The 19993-nt window shown below is 37.9% G+C and overlaps 1 protein-coding gene across 1 annotated transcript in view; it reads right to left on the reverse strand.

Moving 5' to 3' along the window:
• The window catches only part of LOC142143522 (complement C3-like), a 183812-nt gene that overhangs the window by 102152 nt on the left and 61667 nt on the right, over positions 1-19993 (reverse strand). Inside the window, exons 17-18 of the mRNA XM_075201418.1 lie at positions 2648-2839; positions 941-1049 (exon numbers count right to left, since the gene is read on the reverse strand). Of these exons, the coding sequence (XP_075057519.1) occupies positions 941-1049; positions 2648-2839 (301 nt within the window). The remainder of the gene's footprint in view (positions 1-940; positions 1050-2647; positions 2840-19993) is intronic.

The raw sequence follows: 19993 nt of genomic DNA on the forward strand, positions 1-19993 counted from the left end.
ATACTAGTGGCAGGGGGGAGTATACTTCCCCACTGTTTAAAACACAATCAGAGCAGCCAGGCAGCACACTGTCACTGCTGAACGGACCTGCACAGTGTGCAGCCGCCGGCAGCAAGCCCCTGCTAGGGGGGGGGGGCGATCGCCCCGATCACCACTCCCTGGATCCGCCACTGCCAGGGACTGGGCTCCGGAATCTTGCTCTGCTCCCTGGCCGAAAATAGTACCAGGGGAGAGCAGCCAGATCCTGGGGCAGCAGTCCCTGCCCTGTCGCTAGTTGAAGCTCTTTGAACTCCAGCTAGAGACTTAGCTTCCTGGGACCTCCAGGAGACTGGTTGCTAAGTCTGTCCGGCAGTCACTGAAGCTGGCTGCCAGAGGGTGAAGAAAGTCCAGGGCTGCCTCTGCAGCCCCAGCACAAGGTAAGTTCTTATTTTACTTTACACATATGCACAATCTCTTTATACACATTTTTACATCTAAATTATACATAGTTACACTCCCGTCGCTGAGCGCTGGTTCTTTATCAGCGCTGCAGCGCCTATACATATACATTTTCATTGTAATTATACTTTTAACCTCTTACATGCTGCAGCGCTGGGTGCTACACAGCACACATTAAAATACATTTTTCTTTTAATAACAGACATTTTTATTACTAACATTTCACACGGCGCCTAGCACCAGTGATTTAACCCCTCCGGTGCCGAGTATTAACCCTACTGGCGCCGAAGTCCATTTCAAGATGGCCACCGCACTTGTGGACGGTAGTCGGGGGACCCGGCCACAGGCACATACTAAATATGATCTTTACATGAGCTAAAATATTAAAATGGCACCAATCAATAAATTAGTACATATCATACATAGCACTTGCTTATTATTTTGTATTGCACTTTGTGCAGTATTTAGATCTGTTCTTTTGGCTATTATCACTCTCACTTACTTTGATTTTGATTTGGTGTCACTGAGTACAATTATATTAAAGTGCCAGCTCTCTGGAAAATAACTTCTGAGTGTAGAATCTTCTTCCAAATCTTCCTCAGAGTCATCCGCTGCAGTTAAGGAAGATAAATATATATTTGGTCATGATAAATGTTGAGCTTTACACATATTAAATCCCCAGAATCTTTTGCGAATATTTAAAACTGTTCTTGTAGGGTCACTAATGAAGCTGCTAGATGACATGCCTACAGCTCAAATGGTCTGTTGTGGCATAATATTATTATCTTTTATTTATAAGGTGCCACAAATGGTCTCCTATTCCATATATAGGGGGTAAACATAGTAGACAGAGTATAAGCAGAGAACCTAATATTGCAGATCAAGTTAATGACTAGACAGTGAGAATAAGTGATAAGTAATACCGTGGGAAGTGGACCTATGCCCAGGAGGATGGGTTTGAGAAACTGGGCTGTGAAATCAGCCCTAGAAGTGCAGAGGACCAGACACAAGGTGTAATGGTTGAAGGAGAACACAAAAAATGAGGACTCTTCTCACGAGAGCTTACATGTTAAAAGGAAGAGGTAGATACAAATAGCGTGGTACTGAGTGGAGTAGTAGAGGTGGTAACAGAGGCAGAAGAGTTAGAAGGTGGGCTGATTTAAATTAAGAAATTAGTTTTAAGGGCATGTTTGAAGCCTTGGTGAGTAGATGTTGTTGGCCTGCGTTTCACAGGTGGGGAGCATCCTGGGGGAGGGAGTGGACAGAGGTAATCACTGTTGTAGTAAAGTGGAAGTTGTTGGTAGAGTGAAGGGAGTGGGAGGGAGTGTGGGTAGAAATGAGGATGGAGATGTTGGTGGAGTGGCTTAAGACTTTGTATGTGAGGATGAGGAGTTTGTTGTCCATCTCTACCAGTCACTAACCTCTCTCCCCATCTCTTATAGAATCCAATTCAAAGGTAGAGTGGTAAGAGAGGAAAACAAGGTAGGCAGTAGCACTGAGGATATTTTGAAGAGAGGCAAGGAGGGAAAGAGGTAGGCTAGAGTGGAGGAGGTTACAATAATGTAGGCGACACAAGAAAGGAGGGAACATGATAGATGCATTTGGGTATCATCAGCTTACAAGTGTTATCGGCGGCCAAAGGAGCTGATGAGATCACCAAGAGACGTGGTCAAAGAACAGATACTTGGTGGACTCCAACGAGTAAGGGAACAGGGAGGAGCTGGAGGCAGTTGTGGAGATGGTGACAGGTGTGTAGACGGTAAAAGAGTAGCTGATAAGACAGGAGGAAACTAGGAGAGAACAGTGTCATAGAACAGAAAATTACTAAATCTTTACATGTGCTTTGAAGTGACAGAGATCAGGCGGATCTAGGTTGACAAATAGCCACATTTGCATATAACAGATGAGCCACATTTTTTTGATTTATAGATAAAGGAAGTGCATATTTCCCAACTATCCTGATTTAGACAAGACAGTCCCCCCTCTTGATAGACAGAACCATTTTCTGAATGCTGGGGAAGTTAGGAGATATGGCCACAATTACTTTAGAGGCTCTAGGCACATGGCATGACCATACCCATAACATTACATTGCATTTCATGCTCCATTTTTATGAGCATGTTGCCACGTGTTGGACTAGACCAATTTTGGGAGCTATGTCATCGAAAGATGAATAGAATAACATTAGGTAATCAAACTTAATACTTACATCTGTCCCATTCTGTATCTGCACTAAACTGAGACTTTAGTTTTTCAGCATGTGTACAGCACTCAAAGAACATGTTCACACAGGCCTTCCCATGGCGAACTCGCTGCTTACGTTTACTACAGGGCAGTCCCATAGGGCTGTCATGCAACCCAGCCAAACAGCATGGTCTCAGATGAGCAGGAGACTCGTTTGCTGAAAACAAAAACAAAAACACTTCATACCTAAGTTCACAAATAACTAAAGTGTGTCATTGTCATATATATGGGGATTCCTAACTGCATCTTAGTAACACCTCTAATGTCACCCAACTTAGAGAGCTCAAATATGCAGAAATAATTAAAAAAACACTTTTATTATGTTGGATCTGCAATTTCAAAAGCCCAACCCGCCTCCAAACAACAGTAATACATCTATTTACATGTATTAGAGTACCACTACTAAATTGCATATGTTTTCACTTTAAGTAATACAGGTGTATCCAAAAGTTTGGTCACCACTGGTCAAATTGCATTCTTCTCTCTGAATGTCCCACTGAAGTGAAAAGAAGTTAAGACAACCTCTGCACGTACATTTAAACTTGACATATTTCTCCACATTTTAATGCCCATTTACTATTTGATTTTTCTATTAAAAGCAGCAAACACACTAAAGGTTGCATGTGCAAAATTTGGGTACTCTTCCAGTAATTAATACTTTTTTAAAGGCTTTAAAATGTGATTGCCTTATTTGGTCTTAAATTAAGCCAGGTGAAGACAAATCCCAGTGTTAGGTTTTTGCAGGCAGGAGAGGTAGTTGTGAACTAAATAGTAAATTTATTGAAGTAATACAATATGTACAGCTAATCAATACACACTGTATATCACAAGAGAGGGATTGTAATGATTGGAACTTAGCAGGTATAAAAATAGGCAAGCCAATATTATATATCCTGTTAATCATTCATAACAATGCTGTAGGTCTCTGACAGGATAATGAAAAACAAAAACTCAGTACAACAAATAATAAATGACACAGAATAGATAAGTTACTGACACAGATGGTAAATGGTGCAGTATGGCATGAAACGCTTGTCACAGATGATGAATGGCACAGTAAGCTGGTACACAAGTAAACAGTAATAATACACATTGTTCAAGGGCCGATTCCAACTAGCAGGGTTACTATGCACATTGCTATACAAAGTAGCAGTCACCCCAAAGACAGGACCGATGCCCCTCAAAGTGCAGCGGGAGAGTCCAGGCACTGCTAGTAGGCACACAATATAGTGAAGGTAAGACTCATACCGCTTTCATACTGCAGCCCCTGCAATATCCCGGGTTTTTCAAGCCGGGTTTTTGCCGGGGCTCGGAGCGTCCCAGCTCAGAAACACCATTAATACTGCACCTCGGACCCAGGAATTTCCCGGGTTGACCCCATTCATACTGCACAAGTCTGTGCCCTGGCAATGTGTGGGAGTCATCACCAGAGCAGTTTTCATTGACTGAAAAATGGTGATGTATTTGTGTATTTGCCTGTATTTGTAAATATTTAGGTCTTCTTTTTAATGGCTTGTAAAACTATTATAAAAGATTTGATCATTAGCCATTAATGTGTTTGAGAAGAGACGCGTGTTTTTTGTGGCCCCTTGTTGGATAGATACACACACCCAATTGTGGGTTTTCCTCCCCGTGGAGTGTACATCAGTCAGTCTGTCTCTGCTGCCTGTATGCGGCCAGTGCAGTGTTTACAGTTTGCTCCATGTAAAGTGCTAGGACTGGCACCCCTGTGGAGATCAGTGTTTATTTAGATCTGCATGAATCCAATCAGCAGTTGCTGCAGTTTTCAGGCAGAGCTGTAAGAGGCGCCTCCTCCTTCATATTGTAGTATTACAGTTACAGGAGTCTACAGCACTATCCACCCAGACTTTTTACTCTGAGTTTGCCTCGCTGAATCTCTGGACTGCATCAGGACTAATGGACACTGCACGGCAATAGGTTAGCGCATCTTTCTCTTGATTTGTATACCTACACTCTTGCCACAGGATGTACAAACAGGCTTAAGATAAGTGACTACAAATCGTGCCCTACACACAACACTGGGAAAAGTTTCCGAGGTAGTGCCAGAGATACTGGTTTGTATAACAAGTCATCAACATAATTGCAGCGGATTTGTCTTTAAAACGTTTTTCTCAGACGTATTGTAGCAGTCCAATGAACCGGTTCACTGCCATTGGCTTCGTCTTGGGAATCTAGATGTGAACGTTTGATAAAGCTGCTTATCTGTTGCACACTTGTCACTTTACTTCCTGCTAGTAACTCTCAGGTGAGACCTCAACTCACACCGGAGCCATCGGCAATGTCAGTGGATTATGTGAGGTTGGGGAAAATATTGGGTTCCTGTGAGCCAAGCACTGTGCTGCACTCAGAGGTTGAAATCGTTGATAGTGGAGATTTGCCATTTGCAAGGTGTGTTGATTGGTTGAAACGTGTAACCGAATGTAAACCTTGGGAGGCCCTAAGTTAATGGTGCTGACTGGCACAGACCTACTCCTGAAGGTACATTGGCTTCTCCCGACTCTCCCCTCCCATATGACTAAGTCAGTGTGTGTGGATGTGAGCTAAGCACGGAACCTCTCTCCTACACAAGGGGAAGAGAGCAGAGCTTTCCAGAGCTGCAGGATATGGTATATATAGACCGTTGTACTCGCTGCCAGTGGAATAAGGAATAAAGGGACTCAGGACATGACAAGCTCAATCAGAGATAGTGTGGCCCGTGAATCTTTGCTGTAAACTTATGCACAATTCATAGTGCAGGCAACCCGGGTCCAACCCGGGAATTACCCCTCGTTAAATCCCGGGTTGAAGACCCGGGATTTTTGAATTGTACCATTCATACTGCACCAAGACCCGGGTCGTTTATGCTCGCCCCGGCAAAAACCCGGGATTTTGGTGCAGTATGATTGGGGTATCATTTTAGTATGCTGCAGAGAAAGAGAAATCCATACACAAGTCAAGTAATCAGAGCCAGAAATCACTAACATCCAAAGCCAATAGTGAAAGTCAGAAGTCACCAATGTCCAAAGCCATGGTCAAGGCCAGAGCTCACAGGAAGGTAAGCAAGTTACAAAACCGAGAAGCTAACATAGGAAACACTATCACCAGTAATTGAACCTTTATCTGAGAGATCCCCAATCAAGTTAGGGAGGGGACACATTTCTAATGTAGATCACCAGACCACCTCAGATGAACACAAAACAGTCATGAGGAACCAGAAACAGAAAATACAAATACACAAAAAGCATGTGATCGAAAACAAGATGGCAGAAGACAAAGTAATCATTCGCAGATTATATGCAGATCATAACACTCAGACACACAGAGTTAAAAAAAATACTCTGATCCTTCTAATCTCTCAAGATGTTGTGTCTACTTTCAATTACTATGGGATTTTTCAAGTAACTAGCTAAGGATTTATGTAAGGGAAGCCTATATAAAGACATTTAGATGTTTCTAGCTAGGAATATACACTGTCAAAAATATCATTAAGGAATGTAAGTTATGGAGAAATATTGGGGGCATTCAATTAGCCGCAAATAGTGATATTTTCCACGTCACGGCAATTTATCATGCAATTTATCTAAATGCTTCAGTCCGAACACATCGCACGTAAAATTAGGTGTAAAATTAGGTGAAACATTAGATGGAATTACATTAGATGGAATTACATGGCAGCCCACAGATAACATAATTTTTTTAAGCCGACATATTTAATAATGAAATTAGAATATATTGGTGTGGTTTAACAATAATCACTGGGCAACATCGCCATTCATTTGTTAGGATCAAACAAATAATATCAAGCAATATTTTTCAGCTTCTTTATATGGTAACGCCATTCTGAGATAGCGCTTACAGAACAGGTATGGTTGCGATACAAGTACTGTGGTCATACTTGATAAATAGTCTTCCCTGTGCAAAGGCTTTCTGAAAGAGGGGTTATTGCTAGCAGTTACCCCTATGATGTATAATGTGGAACGGACATAATAAGCCCTATTGCCAGTGAAACCTTCTCACATTTTGGGCCTTAACCTAACAACAATTTAACTGAACACACAACAGGTTTTTTTTTTTTATTAAAAATGTCCATGCTCTGTGGCTACCACCCTGGAGAGATAATGGGTCTTCTTAACTGCGATACAGATGTTTTGTGAAAGGGGCAAAAAGAGAAGGATAAGAACAGAGGACAAAAGTGGATGCACGAGAAAAAAAACCACCCAGCAACAAACAGTAGAAAACCGGTGATTGATTTACGATATAGGAATTATAAAATGATCCAGGAAAGACAGCCACAACATGGAATATTTTGTATTACATGGAATTGAAATTTTTGCATTTACGGAAATATTCTTCCATTTCAAAAGATGGTGTGATTGCCACACGACTGCAATCAATACCATCCAGAACATTTGGTATTCCTATTAGGCAATAAAATGTCTCTTTAAGCTTCAGACACTCAATCTTGCTCTGCTAAAAATGATTAAATTAAGAGGTGTGTTTTTTAGTGCTTTAATGACCTGGAACAGACACAGAGAAAAAGCTGACATTAAAAAACTGGCACAGCTGCCGCGTTTGACTGAAAAGTACCCAATGCTAGAAAATGTAACACACCAAACGATTTTAAAATAGAATCAGTTATGTGTTAATTTATGCTACCGTTACACTAAACCCAAAAAAACTGAACATTTTCTGAGTAGGTTTGAGGTGGTTAAAACAAAGGGCTCTTTATATTAAAGGGTGAAAAGCTCAATTTCTGACGAACATGGGAGTTTTTGCTGGCAATAGGACTTATTTTCACTATATCATAGCGGTTTCCCCCGGGATACCCCTCCAGAAGATGGTGTCTGCGGCAAAGCCTTCCGTACTTTTTGGCTACAACAACAAAAGATACATATAGAGAAAAACAGACAAATCATTTTGTGCAGCAGCTAGTTGTACAAGAAATATTGTCTGATTTGAAGGAACTATGGATTCAACTGTCAAAGATATTTTATTTTGGATGAAGACAATTTATTAATATGAAAATATTTATATTGTTCTGTCTTATTTTGGTATATCATTGATAATTGATGTGGTGTTGTTGTCGGTTGGAGCCTTACGTGTGAGCTGGAGAGAAGGAACGGGAGTGAAGGAGTTACTCAAGGGACAGATGTTTCTAATCACAGATGTTGGAACAAAGAGTTGCAAGAATTTCTTCAGACTTTCCAGGGAAGCCTGGATCAGGATACGCCTATATACTTTCTCAGTCAATTGTAATATGATATTTGTAAATTGTAGTACAACCTATTCTTTAGTTTGAACAAACCTACGTGTCTGGTCTGTGGGAGATCAGAGAGTTTTCAATTCTGAAAATGAGAGTGATAATGTTATCACAGCGCTTGCTTATTCATTTGTAAATAAACAATGATATAATTTTATTCTTAAAGTTTCTTTGGCTGTAGGAATTATTTTATTACTTTAATAATTGGACGCACTGCTGAGATTTTTTTTCAATATGATTCGATTTGGACAAGGGACATTTGGATTTCTAATTTTGAAATGCATGGTCGACGATTTTCTCTTTTATAAGGGAAGGTAAGTTATTGCCGATCCTTTTGAAATAGAGAGAGATGTATACCATGGATTGCAAACTGGTTATCTTGTGTTTTTTTCCAATGAGATTTGTGTTGCAAAATAAGAACTTTTATTATTTTTATGTTTATCGTAGCTGTAATAGAATTTAAAAGTAGGAGTTTAAAGTGTTACATTTTTCTGTCTGCTACTTTGCTAAACAGTACATCATATGTATTTCTGTTATTGGAATGTAGGCAATATAAAACTTTGCCTGAAGTACAGGGGAGGCTGCTTTGTGAACTGCTTATCTGAGTATGAGTGTGTTGAGTGTTGAGAAGTTAAGAGATAAAATAAAGAGTTAATAAATCTACGTAGTCACTGAATACAGTGTTGAGATTGAGGGGAATCTGGCTCTCAGACGTGAGGCCTAATGGACTTTCTGGATAGTGGGACTGCGGGACCACTATCGATTGAATGCGCACTGCGGGACGCATTTTAACTTGAGAAATTTGGACTTATGTACTGCAGAGTCCAGTTCTTAAAATAAAATAAAAATAAAATAAAGATGAATATAAAATATAATGAGCGATTTATGTACTGCGGGGGATAAATCCTCAGTTAAATAGGAGAAAGATTGTCCAAAGGTTTAGATAGAAAAATAAGTTTAATTTTGTAAAACTGCGGGGTTACAAACGTGTGTTTTTTTTGAGTGATTTGTGTAAGGCTGTATGAAAATGACTAATTATTGTGATAAGCAGTTTACAAATGCAGGGTCCTTTGATAAAAAAAACATTTTGGATAATGTGCAAACAGAAATTGAGAAATCAGAAAACGAAATTATTAATGAATTACGGTTTGGTTTTGTGGAAAGCGGAAGCGGAACGTTGAAAGCCATTAGAAACTTTAAGCAGTGTTTTACAGTCACCTGAATCTGATCTAGGTGACTCTGAAACAGTTATGTCTGAAAAGATAGAGGATAATAATAATAATTATTCCAATAAAAGTAATTTAATAGGGAGTGGCTGCACTACCAGAAGTAACCAATAGATGGCGCAGGGGCTGCATCAGAAATAGTTAACTGTAACTTTAAAAAATAAATAAAAGAAAAAAAAATACAAAGCCATATTTGTTAGATCGTCAGAAATTTATTATGGTTTTTCGAAATTTCATTGCCTGTGAGAGACATTGTTCAATTTTGTGATAATTCTAAATGCTGTGCATGAATGAAATTATTTTTTTTTATCTTACTAAAATTACTAATATTTAATATCATTGTGTTGCTAATTATGTATTTTCTCCTGTGAGTTGATTAATATAAACTTTTCATGATTAAGCTAAAGAATAGTAAATCTTTTAAGGATTATTATGCATAAGATGTGGCTAAAATGTCACATTAGATGGGTATATGTGTTTATATATATGTATATGTGGACATAGCAGAGCATAGATAAATGGCTGTTAAAATTTGGAGCTGAAGTTTTAGCAGAAACTTTGAGAAGCATTCTTCAAATTGTAACCCTAGAGTATAGGAGTAAGAGTTGATCATTAATTGTGATATATTATTAGTAAGAAACAGGAAGATTTGAAATATAGATTATTGACTGTTCAATTAAAATATTTTAGACACAGAATTAATAGCCCAAATAATTTAAAAATATTCAATGTGATTGTGAACCACACCTAAAAATGTCTGGTAACGATTTTATGTGCTGACAAGAATTATTTCTATCAATGTTTTTTTTTGTTCGGATGGAGAACCAGACCCACCCCCCCACACCTTTTACTGCTAGTGGAAGAATGTCTTTGTGCTCAGCAGAAGAGAGGGGGGGCCATGGGTTTTGAAGAAAAAATACATGTGTAGATTTCTGGGAAAAAAAAAAAAAAAAGGGCAGAGATTTTTTTTTGTTGTTGATCATCATTTATTTATATAGCACCAACATATTCCGTAGCGCTTTACAATTGGGGACAAACATAGTGAACTAATAAACAAACTGGGTAAAACAGACAAAGAGGTGAGAAGGCCCTGCTCGCAAGCTTACAATTTTATTGTTTGATTTTCCTGAGACTTTTATATCACACTGTGATTTTGTATTTATCTTATGTGTTAATAACTTACTTTTGTTTTGTTTTTACAGTCTTTGTAGACACTATTCTTAGCTGTTAATATTCCTATATCAACATGGCTACATGGTTTCCAGAAATAAACTGCAATTTTGCCAGTTCAGGTTAAGTATTTGGGTTATTGCTTGACCCAAGGACTGATACATCTTTCCTCAGAAAGACTGCGAGTTATTCTGCATATGCACTAGTCGCTAAATAAAATCATTAGTGCACATCTTTCTAGGGATGTGTAGTTGGAATTTAAATGGGAACTATCAAAGACCTATTGTTTATTATAGTGACGAATTTAAATATAGATGCTCATAAATTGTCAATCTGTTTAAAAATAGTTGCAACTTTAGCATTATTCAGAGAAAATATCTAGTAGTCAGAATTTTTTTTATTTTTTTTTCCATTGCATATCCTGTTTTTGTTTTTGATGAATTTTGCACAAACATGACAAGTCTTCGCTGCCAGATTTGTAAATTGTAAATGAGATCTTTTGGCTTTTCTTTATCTAATTATTTGTTGGTGTAATATATTTAATACTGTTATGTTCTTAATTATTGTGCATAGGAATGCACAGAGTGTGGATGAAAGTACTGATAAGTATATGAGATTTTTGATAAATTAATGCTTATTTATGACTGTATGGAACTTGGAACTTTTGGACTAGAACCTTTACTGCTAGATCTGACATTGAGGATACACACTTACTGGGAGAGGGTATAATTTTTTTATATATACAGATGGTAGTTATCATAGATAAAATGAGATTGAAAAGTTATGTATAAGATATAATATAAGTAGCACTCACAACAGTGTGTGAGTTAGTGCAAGGCAAAAGTATTAAACATCTACACAGATAGTAGATATGTATTCAGTGCATTGTGGTGGTTTAGAGATTGTCTAACTGTTGTAGATACTTCAATAGCATATTTTCAACATGTGAAGAAGATGCTAGATGCTATTCAGATGTCATTGCAGGTAGTGATTAAGTGTTAAGATCACACAGGTAATACTGATCAATTGCATTAGGTAATAAATAGGACAGATGAAGTTACAATAGGTTTAGTAAGAAGTCCATTACTAATTAACATTTCTTCACAGGACTTGAATTTGTTGTTGTTTCAGTTCATTACTGATCATAAATTAATCAGAATATAAAAGTTTTGTTATTCACAGGAATTGGCACTCTGGAAGTTGAAGGGATGTGTACAAGATACTAATGGTACATGGAAAGATGGTAAAGATAGATCAGTGGCCCCAAAGGCTTACCTACCAGCACTGGCAGAAGCAGCCTATGGTCTGACTCATTTAGATAAGTATGGTATGTGTGGACTTGAGGCCTACTGGTGTGCACCTGGCTTCTCTTCTCATGCAGGTAAAAAGGCTGGTTCATGCTTTATTTGCCTGAGGGAAGAATCCAGGTAAAGCCATATCTGTAGAACCATCACATATCCCTCCTACAGAGATTTATTACAGGTAATATAAATTGGCTTCATCCAAATAAAAAATGTTGTAATCTACTGTATGTACTAATGTTTGTAGATATGTTTTCTAAGTGGGATAGAAGTGCAATTTCACTGCAAGTTGCACTGCAGTATTTACAGCAAAGAAATTGGTATATTAATTTGTGTATAGATATGGTATATCACCAATGATTGAGAATGACAGAGGTACACATTTCAATGTGTAAGTTTGTTTTTTTAATGTATTTTACTAAATAATAAAAAATAAGTTACTGAAACGATTTAATGGTATATAAAATACACTGAGTAAAGGGATGAAGAATACAGGGATGATTTGATTAGAGGTTTTATCTCTAATATTTTATAGTATCAGAACCACTCCCAGACTTCCATTCAATTTTTTTCACCATATGAGAGTTTGTTCAGAAGACAACCCAATATTATTATCAGCCCGCAAGAGACTTTTCAAATGCATTGAAGTTGTAACTGTTAAGTACCTGAATGAGATGAGTAAGCAGTTACAAAAGCAACAAGAGACTTTGAAACTGATTGTACTACAGATGCCTATTGAGAACTGTCAGTATATAACTAGGAAAATGTTATGGTCAGAAATTTTTAATGTTCTAGTTATTTGACAGATTGATGGGAATAACCACAGCATTGAAAGTTGCTGAAACAAGATACTTGGATTCACATATCCCACTGCAAGAAGGTAGTCGATCCGACAGTGACCTGAAGAGACGCAGAGACTAATAAAGTTTTGGAACCATATATAACAATTTTGCTTCAGGACTTGGACAAAGATGTGATTCAGGAAGAAGAATCTGACCCAGATGTCAAAGGATAATATCCTTATTACTATTGCCATCGCTATAGGCATGATCTGTTTTCTGATTCTTATACCTTATATTATTTTATTTTATGGACATTTGGTTATGAGGACCTGATGGTAAGAACCGGTAGTGGTTTTGAGGAAATGGGGGCATATAGTCGTAAAAATAAAGAATCAGAACTGTCTTCATCATTCATTCTACTCATAACTAATAACACGTACAATAATGACACATATAAGATAGAATTAAAAGATAAGTAATTGGAGATGAACCTAAAGATTGTAATGAGAGACTGTCAACCGAAATATGTATATGTCAATATTGTAATAAGCTCCTGAAAATGTGTACAATGGTATGATAGGATGAGCAATTAAACTAATTGTTGAATATGTACACATATACTACATGGACACCAATATGTTGAATTGTTGCCAATACCTTTAAATCTTACAGAGTTGCTTAATTTGCCAGAGGAAGGACCAGTTGTTGGGAAATATAATGAAACATGACCTTTTTATTTAAAATTGTTGCCACATGTATTGACTGAAAGTGTTATATGTATAAATTTTACTAATAGACCTATAGATGAGAAAAAGGAACATCTAGGTAAAAAATTGGGAAAAGTCCTGCATTTAAAAATAAATCTAAAATTTAGATATGTTGAATCAAAGAGATCTTTGGGAACAGTAGCATGAAAATAAAATATTATAATGTTGCAAGATGGTGTTTGTAAAGAGCTGTTAAAGGAAAACAAACACGGAAAGTTTATAGATATTGTATACATAGATATATTGCATGTAGCAATACCATGTATTTTATTAGATGATATATTACAAATGTGGAAGTAAGGCATATAAGTGTATACCATTGAATTAAGGTAGAATATGTTATCTAGGTTAGGTAATTCCAGTTGTTAATGTATTTACACAAAATGATTTAAAGGATATTGTATTTAAAAAGTATTTAATAGATGTTTGACTATAAAAAGAAAGGAAAGTAGTGATGAAAAGAGTGAACAACAACCAGTATCACAATTTATTAGTGAATCTACTGGTGTACAAGTATGGATTATATTAAAAGTTATAGGAACTGCACATAGAAGTATGAATTGGTTTTGTATCTAAGGTTTAGCTACATTGATAAAATATCAAATGAATATGATGAAACCTTTTGTTATGTTGCAAAAGAACTTCAAGTTTTTAAAAATATAGTTAATAGAACATAGATTGATCTTGAATTATTTTAATGCACAAACAAGAAGTTATTGTGTAACATTACAGATGAAGTAATAAAAGTAAAGAGAGATTTTGCAAAGATATATATAACATGACATTATCTGCAGTGGATACAAGGTTTTCGTTATTAGATTAAAAACAATATATATTATAATAATTTCTCAGGTTTTTGTACATGGTTTCAATTGTTGATGCATTCATTAAGAAGATTTTTTTTATGTTAGGAATATTCTTAGTTATCTATTTTGTATTAAAATGTATTCCAGTACTGTTGAAATTTTGTAAGAAAACATTGAGTAAGGAAATTTAGAGAGTGAATAATATAGGGGAAGAAATTATAGAACTGTATGAACCAATTAAACCTTGTAATCATAATATTGTGTGATAGTTTAGAGAACTATCAAATGTGGGACTGTCAAAGATATTTTATTTTGGATGAAGACAATTTATTAATATGAAAATATTTATATTGTTCTGTCTTATTTTGGTATATCATTGATAATTGATGTGGTGTTGTTGTCGGTTGGAGCCTTACGTGTGAGCTGGAGAGAAGGAACGGGAGTGAAGGAGTTACTCAAGGGACAGATGTTTCTAATCACAGATGTTGGAACAAAGAGTTGCAAGAATTTCTTCAGACTTTCCAGGGAAGCCTGGATCAGGATACGCCTATATACTTTCTCAGCCAATTGTAATATGATATTTGTAAATTGTAGTACAACCTATTCTTTAGTTTGAACAAACCTACGTGTCTGGTCTGTGGGAGATCAGAGAGTTTTCAATTCTGAAAATGAGAGTGATAATGTTATCACAGCGCTTGCTTATTCATTTGTAAATAAACAATGATATAATTTTATTCTTAAAGTTTCTTTGGCTGTAGGAATTATTTTATTACTTTAATACAACTAAATATCACAAATCCTACAAGCTACTCAATCGAAAACATACTGTAATTGAAAGTCAACCATGAAGTACTTACAGGAACCAAAGATTAAGATTAAGGTTTTAGAATGGCCCTCACATTCCCCATATCTAAATAGTTTTGAGCATCTGTGGGGGGACTGTAGACCTGCAGTGCATGAAAAAAGATCTAAGGCGAGGAACACACTGGAGAATTTTCCAACCAATCTTTTATCTACAACGATTGTACCTACAACTAAAGGTCAGACCCAGTCGGGTCATACATACACACTATGCACAATTTAACTTCAGATCTGTGCTCTTCATTTGATCCTATAGTTATTTAAAGAGTGACAGCATAATATGCATTCATTCATTCAGTCATTTATTCATTCATTCCTGTCACACTGATTAACCGCCTTGTTATAACTATCCACATAGCATAATAAATTTCATTAGTTTCTGATTCTCTGAAATAAAATATTCAGTATCAGAACGAATGAACAAATTATTCCATCTACAGCACTCTTTACATTTAGTCACCAGGACATGTTCATTGCCAATATCGGCTGAAAATACCATTACTCTGTAAACTCTATAGAAATTGTGATCCTGAGTGCATACAGACTGCATGATCGGAAGGTGATAGATATGAGATTATTAAACAGTACTACCAAATATGTGGCCTAGCGGTCATTTATCGGGTGATTGGCCCAATACTTGGTGAAAAACCTCCACTGTCTACCTAGCCTAAGAATGTAACTAGCTAGAAGAGTGAGAAAAATAGAAAGACAGTGAATACTGTCAAATAAGGTGTTACTAAATACTCAATGACAGGGTGTCCAAAATTTAGCATCTGCTACATTCATTGTTTCATAATTTTGTCGTCCATTAAAACCAGCAAATAGCATTTGGGCATTCAAATGTGCAGATATATAGTTTTAGCCTTGTATAAAAAATCACTAAGTCATCTGCATGCTTACTAAACAATCCTTGATCAGGAAACAAACCATTGGTGTTCAATTAGTGAAATAACTTTATATTGATTGCCATTTAAACAAGTTGTATTGGACACTATGCACTGTCCCTTTAAATAATTCTGGACAGATTAAGAGGATAGAACTTGCCCAGAAACAGAAAAGAGGAAAATTAGTTTGATGCAGTTTATAAAGAATTTTCATTTCCCATTTAAATGTTTTACAAAGTTGCCAAATATTCAACCAAACATCTAAAGACTGGTTGTTTTACAGGTATGCATTCTCCAATGGAAATGAGATAAAAAATGGTATCATTATTTTTAATTGAACGCTAAATAATTTGGATTGCAGTCTGATTAAAAACACTATTAAAAAACCATAAATAAGCGTTTTGTATTTTTCAGGTGATGTCCCCATTGACAAGAAGAAAATATATATTTAATTATATTTAATAGATTGTCCTTTATTTTATTTACAAATCTATTAGTAATATTGTATTATACATCCAAAATAATAAGATATTAGGATGAGTTCATTTTTACATCACTAACAGTATACAAAACAGTTGGCATTGTTTTCATTTAAACAAAGTAAGCTTGCAAATATTCAAATGATCATCAGAACAACTGTGCATATTTGTGTCAAAAATTTGGCCGACATCTCCTATGATGGGCTTTACTAAAGAGCCTAACTAGAATTATAAAGTAAACTTTCTGATAACATGTTAGCTACAACCGTGGCTGCACAGGGGATCTGAATCCGTATGCATATCATATCCTCTACTAACATTAGAATTGGTTGTGAGGATCTAGAACAATTCAAGCCATATGGTATTTTGTATTCAACTTTGAATTTGGATTTTTATGATTCTTGGGAATATGCTGATATAACTGTCCCACGGAACAAGAATTCCTGAATGTGCCTTTCCTTGTCCAGTGTGGTTTTCAACCAGTCCATTCTGAAGTAATGGAACAGTTTATTCAGGAATAAAATGAGGGTAAGTGCTCCTGGTTGGATCCATGTCTGCAGAATAGCTTTTTTGGCAGCTGCATTGATAAACAGTCTTCTCCCACCCTTTGTAATTTTTTGTCCCTAGAATTGCTCATTCAGGGGGTAAAAGTATGAAGCTCCGGGTTCTTCAACACCTGCGAGTTCGGCATCTTCAGCGCTTAAATTTAAAGTGGCGCTGCCTTGTAAAGGGAAACATCCCTTTACAAGGCAGCGCCGCTTTAAATTTAAGCGCTGAAGACGCCGAACTCGCTGGTGTTGAAGAACCCGGAGCTTCATACATTTACCCCCAGGTGTGAAGTGGGTAGATTACCAAGGGTTTTCCTGCATATCTCCTAATCTGGATCCAGAAATGTCTGATGTTAGGACATTTCCATAGGCAGTGAAACAGATTTGCTTCCATTGTATTAGATTTAAGGCAGTTGTGACGAGATAGAGGTTTCACGACTTTGAGACTAGGGTTTTAGCCTCCTGGACACCCATTCTCATCCAAATTGTGTTTTACATTGCTTGGGGCCGCATTTTGGCTTAGTGGTTAGCACTTCTGCCTCACATCACTGGGGTCATGAGCTCAATTCCCATCCATGGCCTTATCTGTGTGGAATTTGTATGTTTCCACGTATTTGCGTGGGTTTTCTCTGGGTGCTCCAGTTTTCTCCCACACTCCAAAAACATACTAATAGGTGAATTGGCTGCTATCAAATTGACCCTAGTCTCTCTCTCTCTCTCAATGGGTGTGTGTGTGTGTGTGTGTCTATGTTAGGGAATTTAGACTGTAAGCCCCAATGGGGCACGGACTGATGTGAGCGAGTTCTCTGTACAGCGCTGCTGAATTAGTGGCGCTATATAAATAAATGGTGATGATGAAGATGGGTTGTGTTTTGTATAGATATTTTATGCACAATTATTTTAGTATGCCAGGTGGGTTCACAAATACTGTATAATGTTATTACTGGTGCTTGGTAATGCATGAAGTACTGACATTTTGTAAGAGTCTGCACACAGCGAATACCATATTAATTAGCTTTTGTCTTAGGCAGGGAGAGGGTGTTATCTTGATCAGCAAATTTCAGAGGTGGGGGCTCTTCTAAGAATCTGTCTGTGTGTGCGCTAAAACTCATAATAGAGATTTCCCAGTCTAAAAGGATAACCGCCCTTCCCCTCCTTGCAGGGATGTTCTGCCTGCAGACGCACACTATGCACAGTCCGTGACTGCAGAAACATACAGCAATGTATGCTGCCCGGCCATTAAGAACAGCCGGGCAGCATACATTGCTGCTTGTCTCTGCAGTCATAGATCGCACATAGTCTGTGGCTGCAGACAGAACATCCCTGCTATGGGGGAGATTGCACCGATCACACCCCACTGGATCCACCAGTGGTGGAAATAGATATTTTACTTGATATTGGGTGGTTACATTTTGATTGAATCTTAATCTGAGATAAAGCATTGCACTTAAGAACTGCCTGCTGATTAAATATTAATGTAACGACTTTGTATTGTACATTCTTTTGTGCCATGGTCATGTGAGATCTGTCCCATCTAAACTCCAGGTAAAAAATGAGCTGTTCATTTTTGTAAGAATGTTGCCCATTGGCCATCTCGTCCCGATAAGTGGGCTCAGTGAAGTAAGAGACTAACAGCCCTACTAAAACCATCACCCAAGATTGGTGCAGTTTTGCTTATCTGTGATTATCTGAATTTACACCAGGGGCGAAGATGGGTTCTGGGATTATATAAAGAATACATGTAACCATGCTAGCTCTCTGTTGCTTCTTCAGGACAGATAATGCCTGTGTAGACAGGCCAGGATCAGGGGTCTGTAGCAGACAGAATAGTCAGGGACAGGCAATAGGTCAGGACTGGCAGCAAACAAGAACATCCAGGAAACAGGTCCAGAGGTTGGGGCAATCAGCAGAGAAGCAGAGTCCAAATACAAGTCAAGGGTCACAACAAATAGGTCAATCCAAATCGCAACAGAGTGCACAGGTACACAAAGCAAGTCAGCAACCAGGGGTCTATCCCTGCCGGTTATAGAAGCTATAACCGGCAGGGAGGCTAAGCCCACCCTGCCTTAAATACAGAGGTTGCCCAATCAGGGGCCAGGAATGCATAATTAGTATGGCCCCATGGGCTGCGTAATTAATTAACAGAGCACTTCTCCTATTACCTGAGGAGGCTGAGCAAACAGTGAGGCCAACGGTGCACTAACCCGGCTGCCTAGGAGAAGGTGCCGCAGCTCATGACAGTACCGCCCCTTGAGGAGGGGTTAAGGAACCCCAACATCATGGTTTCTGGGAAAACGTCCTAAAGAACTCTTTAATAAGCTTATCAGCGTGTAGGCGTCGCCACGGAACCCAAGATCATTCCTCAAGATCGTAGCCCTTCCAATGTACTTGGAAATGGATTTGTCCCTGGACTTTCTTAGAGTCGAGGATCTTCTCCACAAGGCATTCATGACACCCATCCACATAGAATGCAAGTAGTCCTTGTGACCTGTGAGAATTGAATTTGTTAGGAGAGACAAATGGTTTCAGGAGAGAACAATGAATTGTATTCTGAATTTTAAAAGACGGAGAGAGTATAAGCCTAAAGGCCACAGGATTGACTTTTTTAATGATAGTAAAAGGTCCAATGAACCTGGGCCCCAGTTTCCTGCAGGGCTGCCTGAGCTTGATGTTCCGAGTAGAGAGCCAAACTTCATCACCGACTTTAAAGTAGCATGCTCTACGATACAGATCAGACAGGGACTTGGATCTGAAGGAAGCCTGAAGCAGAGCAGGGTGGACCCTCTTCCAGATGGCTCTAAAGCGCGATGCAGTAGAAGACATTCCAGGAAAAGCAGAGGAAATTATGGAGGAGAGAGAATTAGCTCTGGGATGGAAAAATGGAGATATGCGGGTTGAGGAGTGACAATAATTATTATAGGCAAATTCAGCCCACGGGAATAGTGATGCCCAATTGTCATGGAACTTGGAGATGTACAAGCGAAAGAATTGCTCCAAGGACTGGTTTCCCCTTTCCGTATGTATGGTGGATGGTAAGCCAACGGCAGACTAACCTTTATTCCCAGAAGATTGCAGAAAGACTTACAACTCTCTTTAAAGGATCTATCCCCAGAGAATCCATCTGGCAGATTTAAATTTGGGTTCTACTGTGGGTGCCAGAGGAGCTTCCTGAGGCTTATGAAGTTTTAGAAGCTTCTTTCTGCGCAGACAACCGATGTGATAAACCT

The sequence above is a fragment of the Mixophyes fleayi genome, chromosome 1, assembly GCF_038048845.1.
Source record: "Mixophyes fleayi isolate aMixFle1 chromosome 1, aMixFle1.hap1, whole genome shotgun sequence".
Classification (NCBI taxonomy): Eukaryota; Metazoa; Chordata; class Amphibia; order Anura; family Limnodynastidae; genus Mixophyes; species Mixophyes fleayi.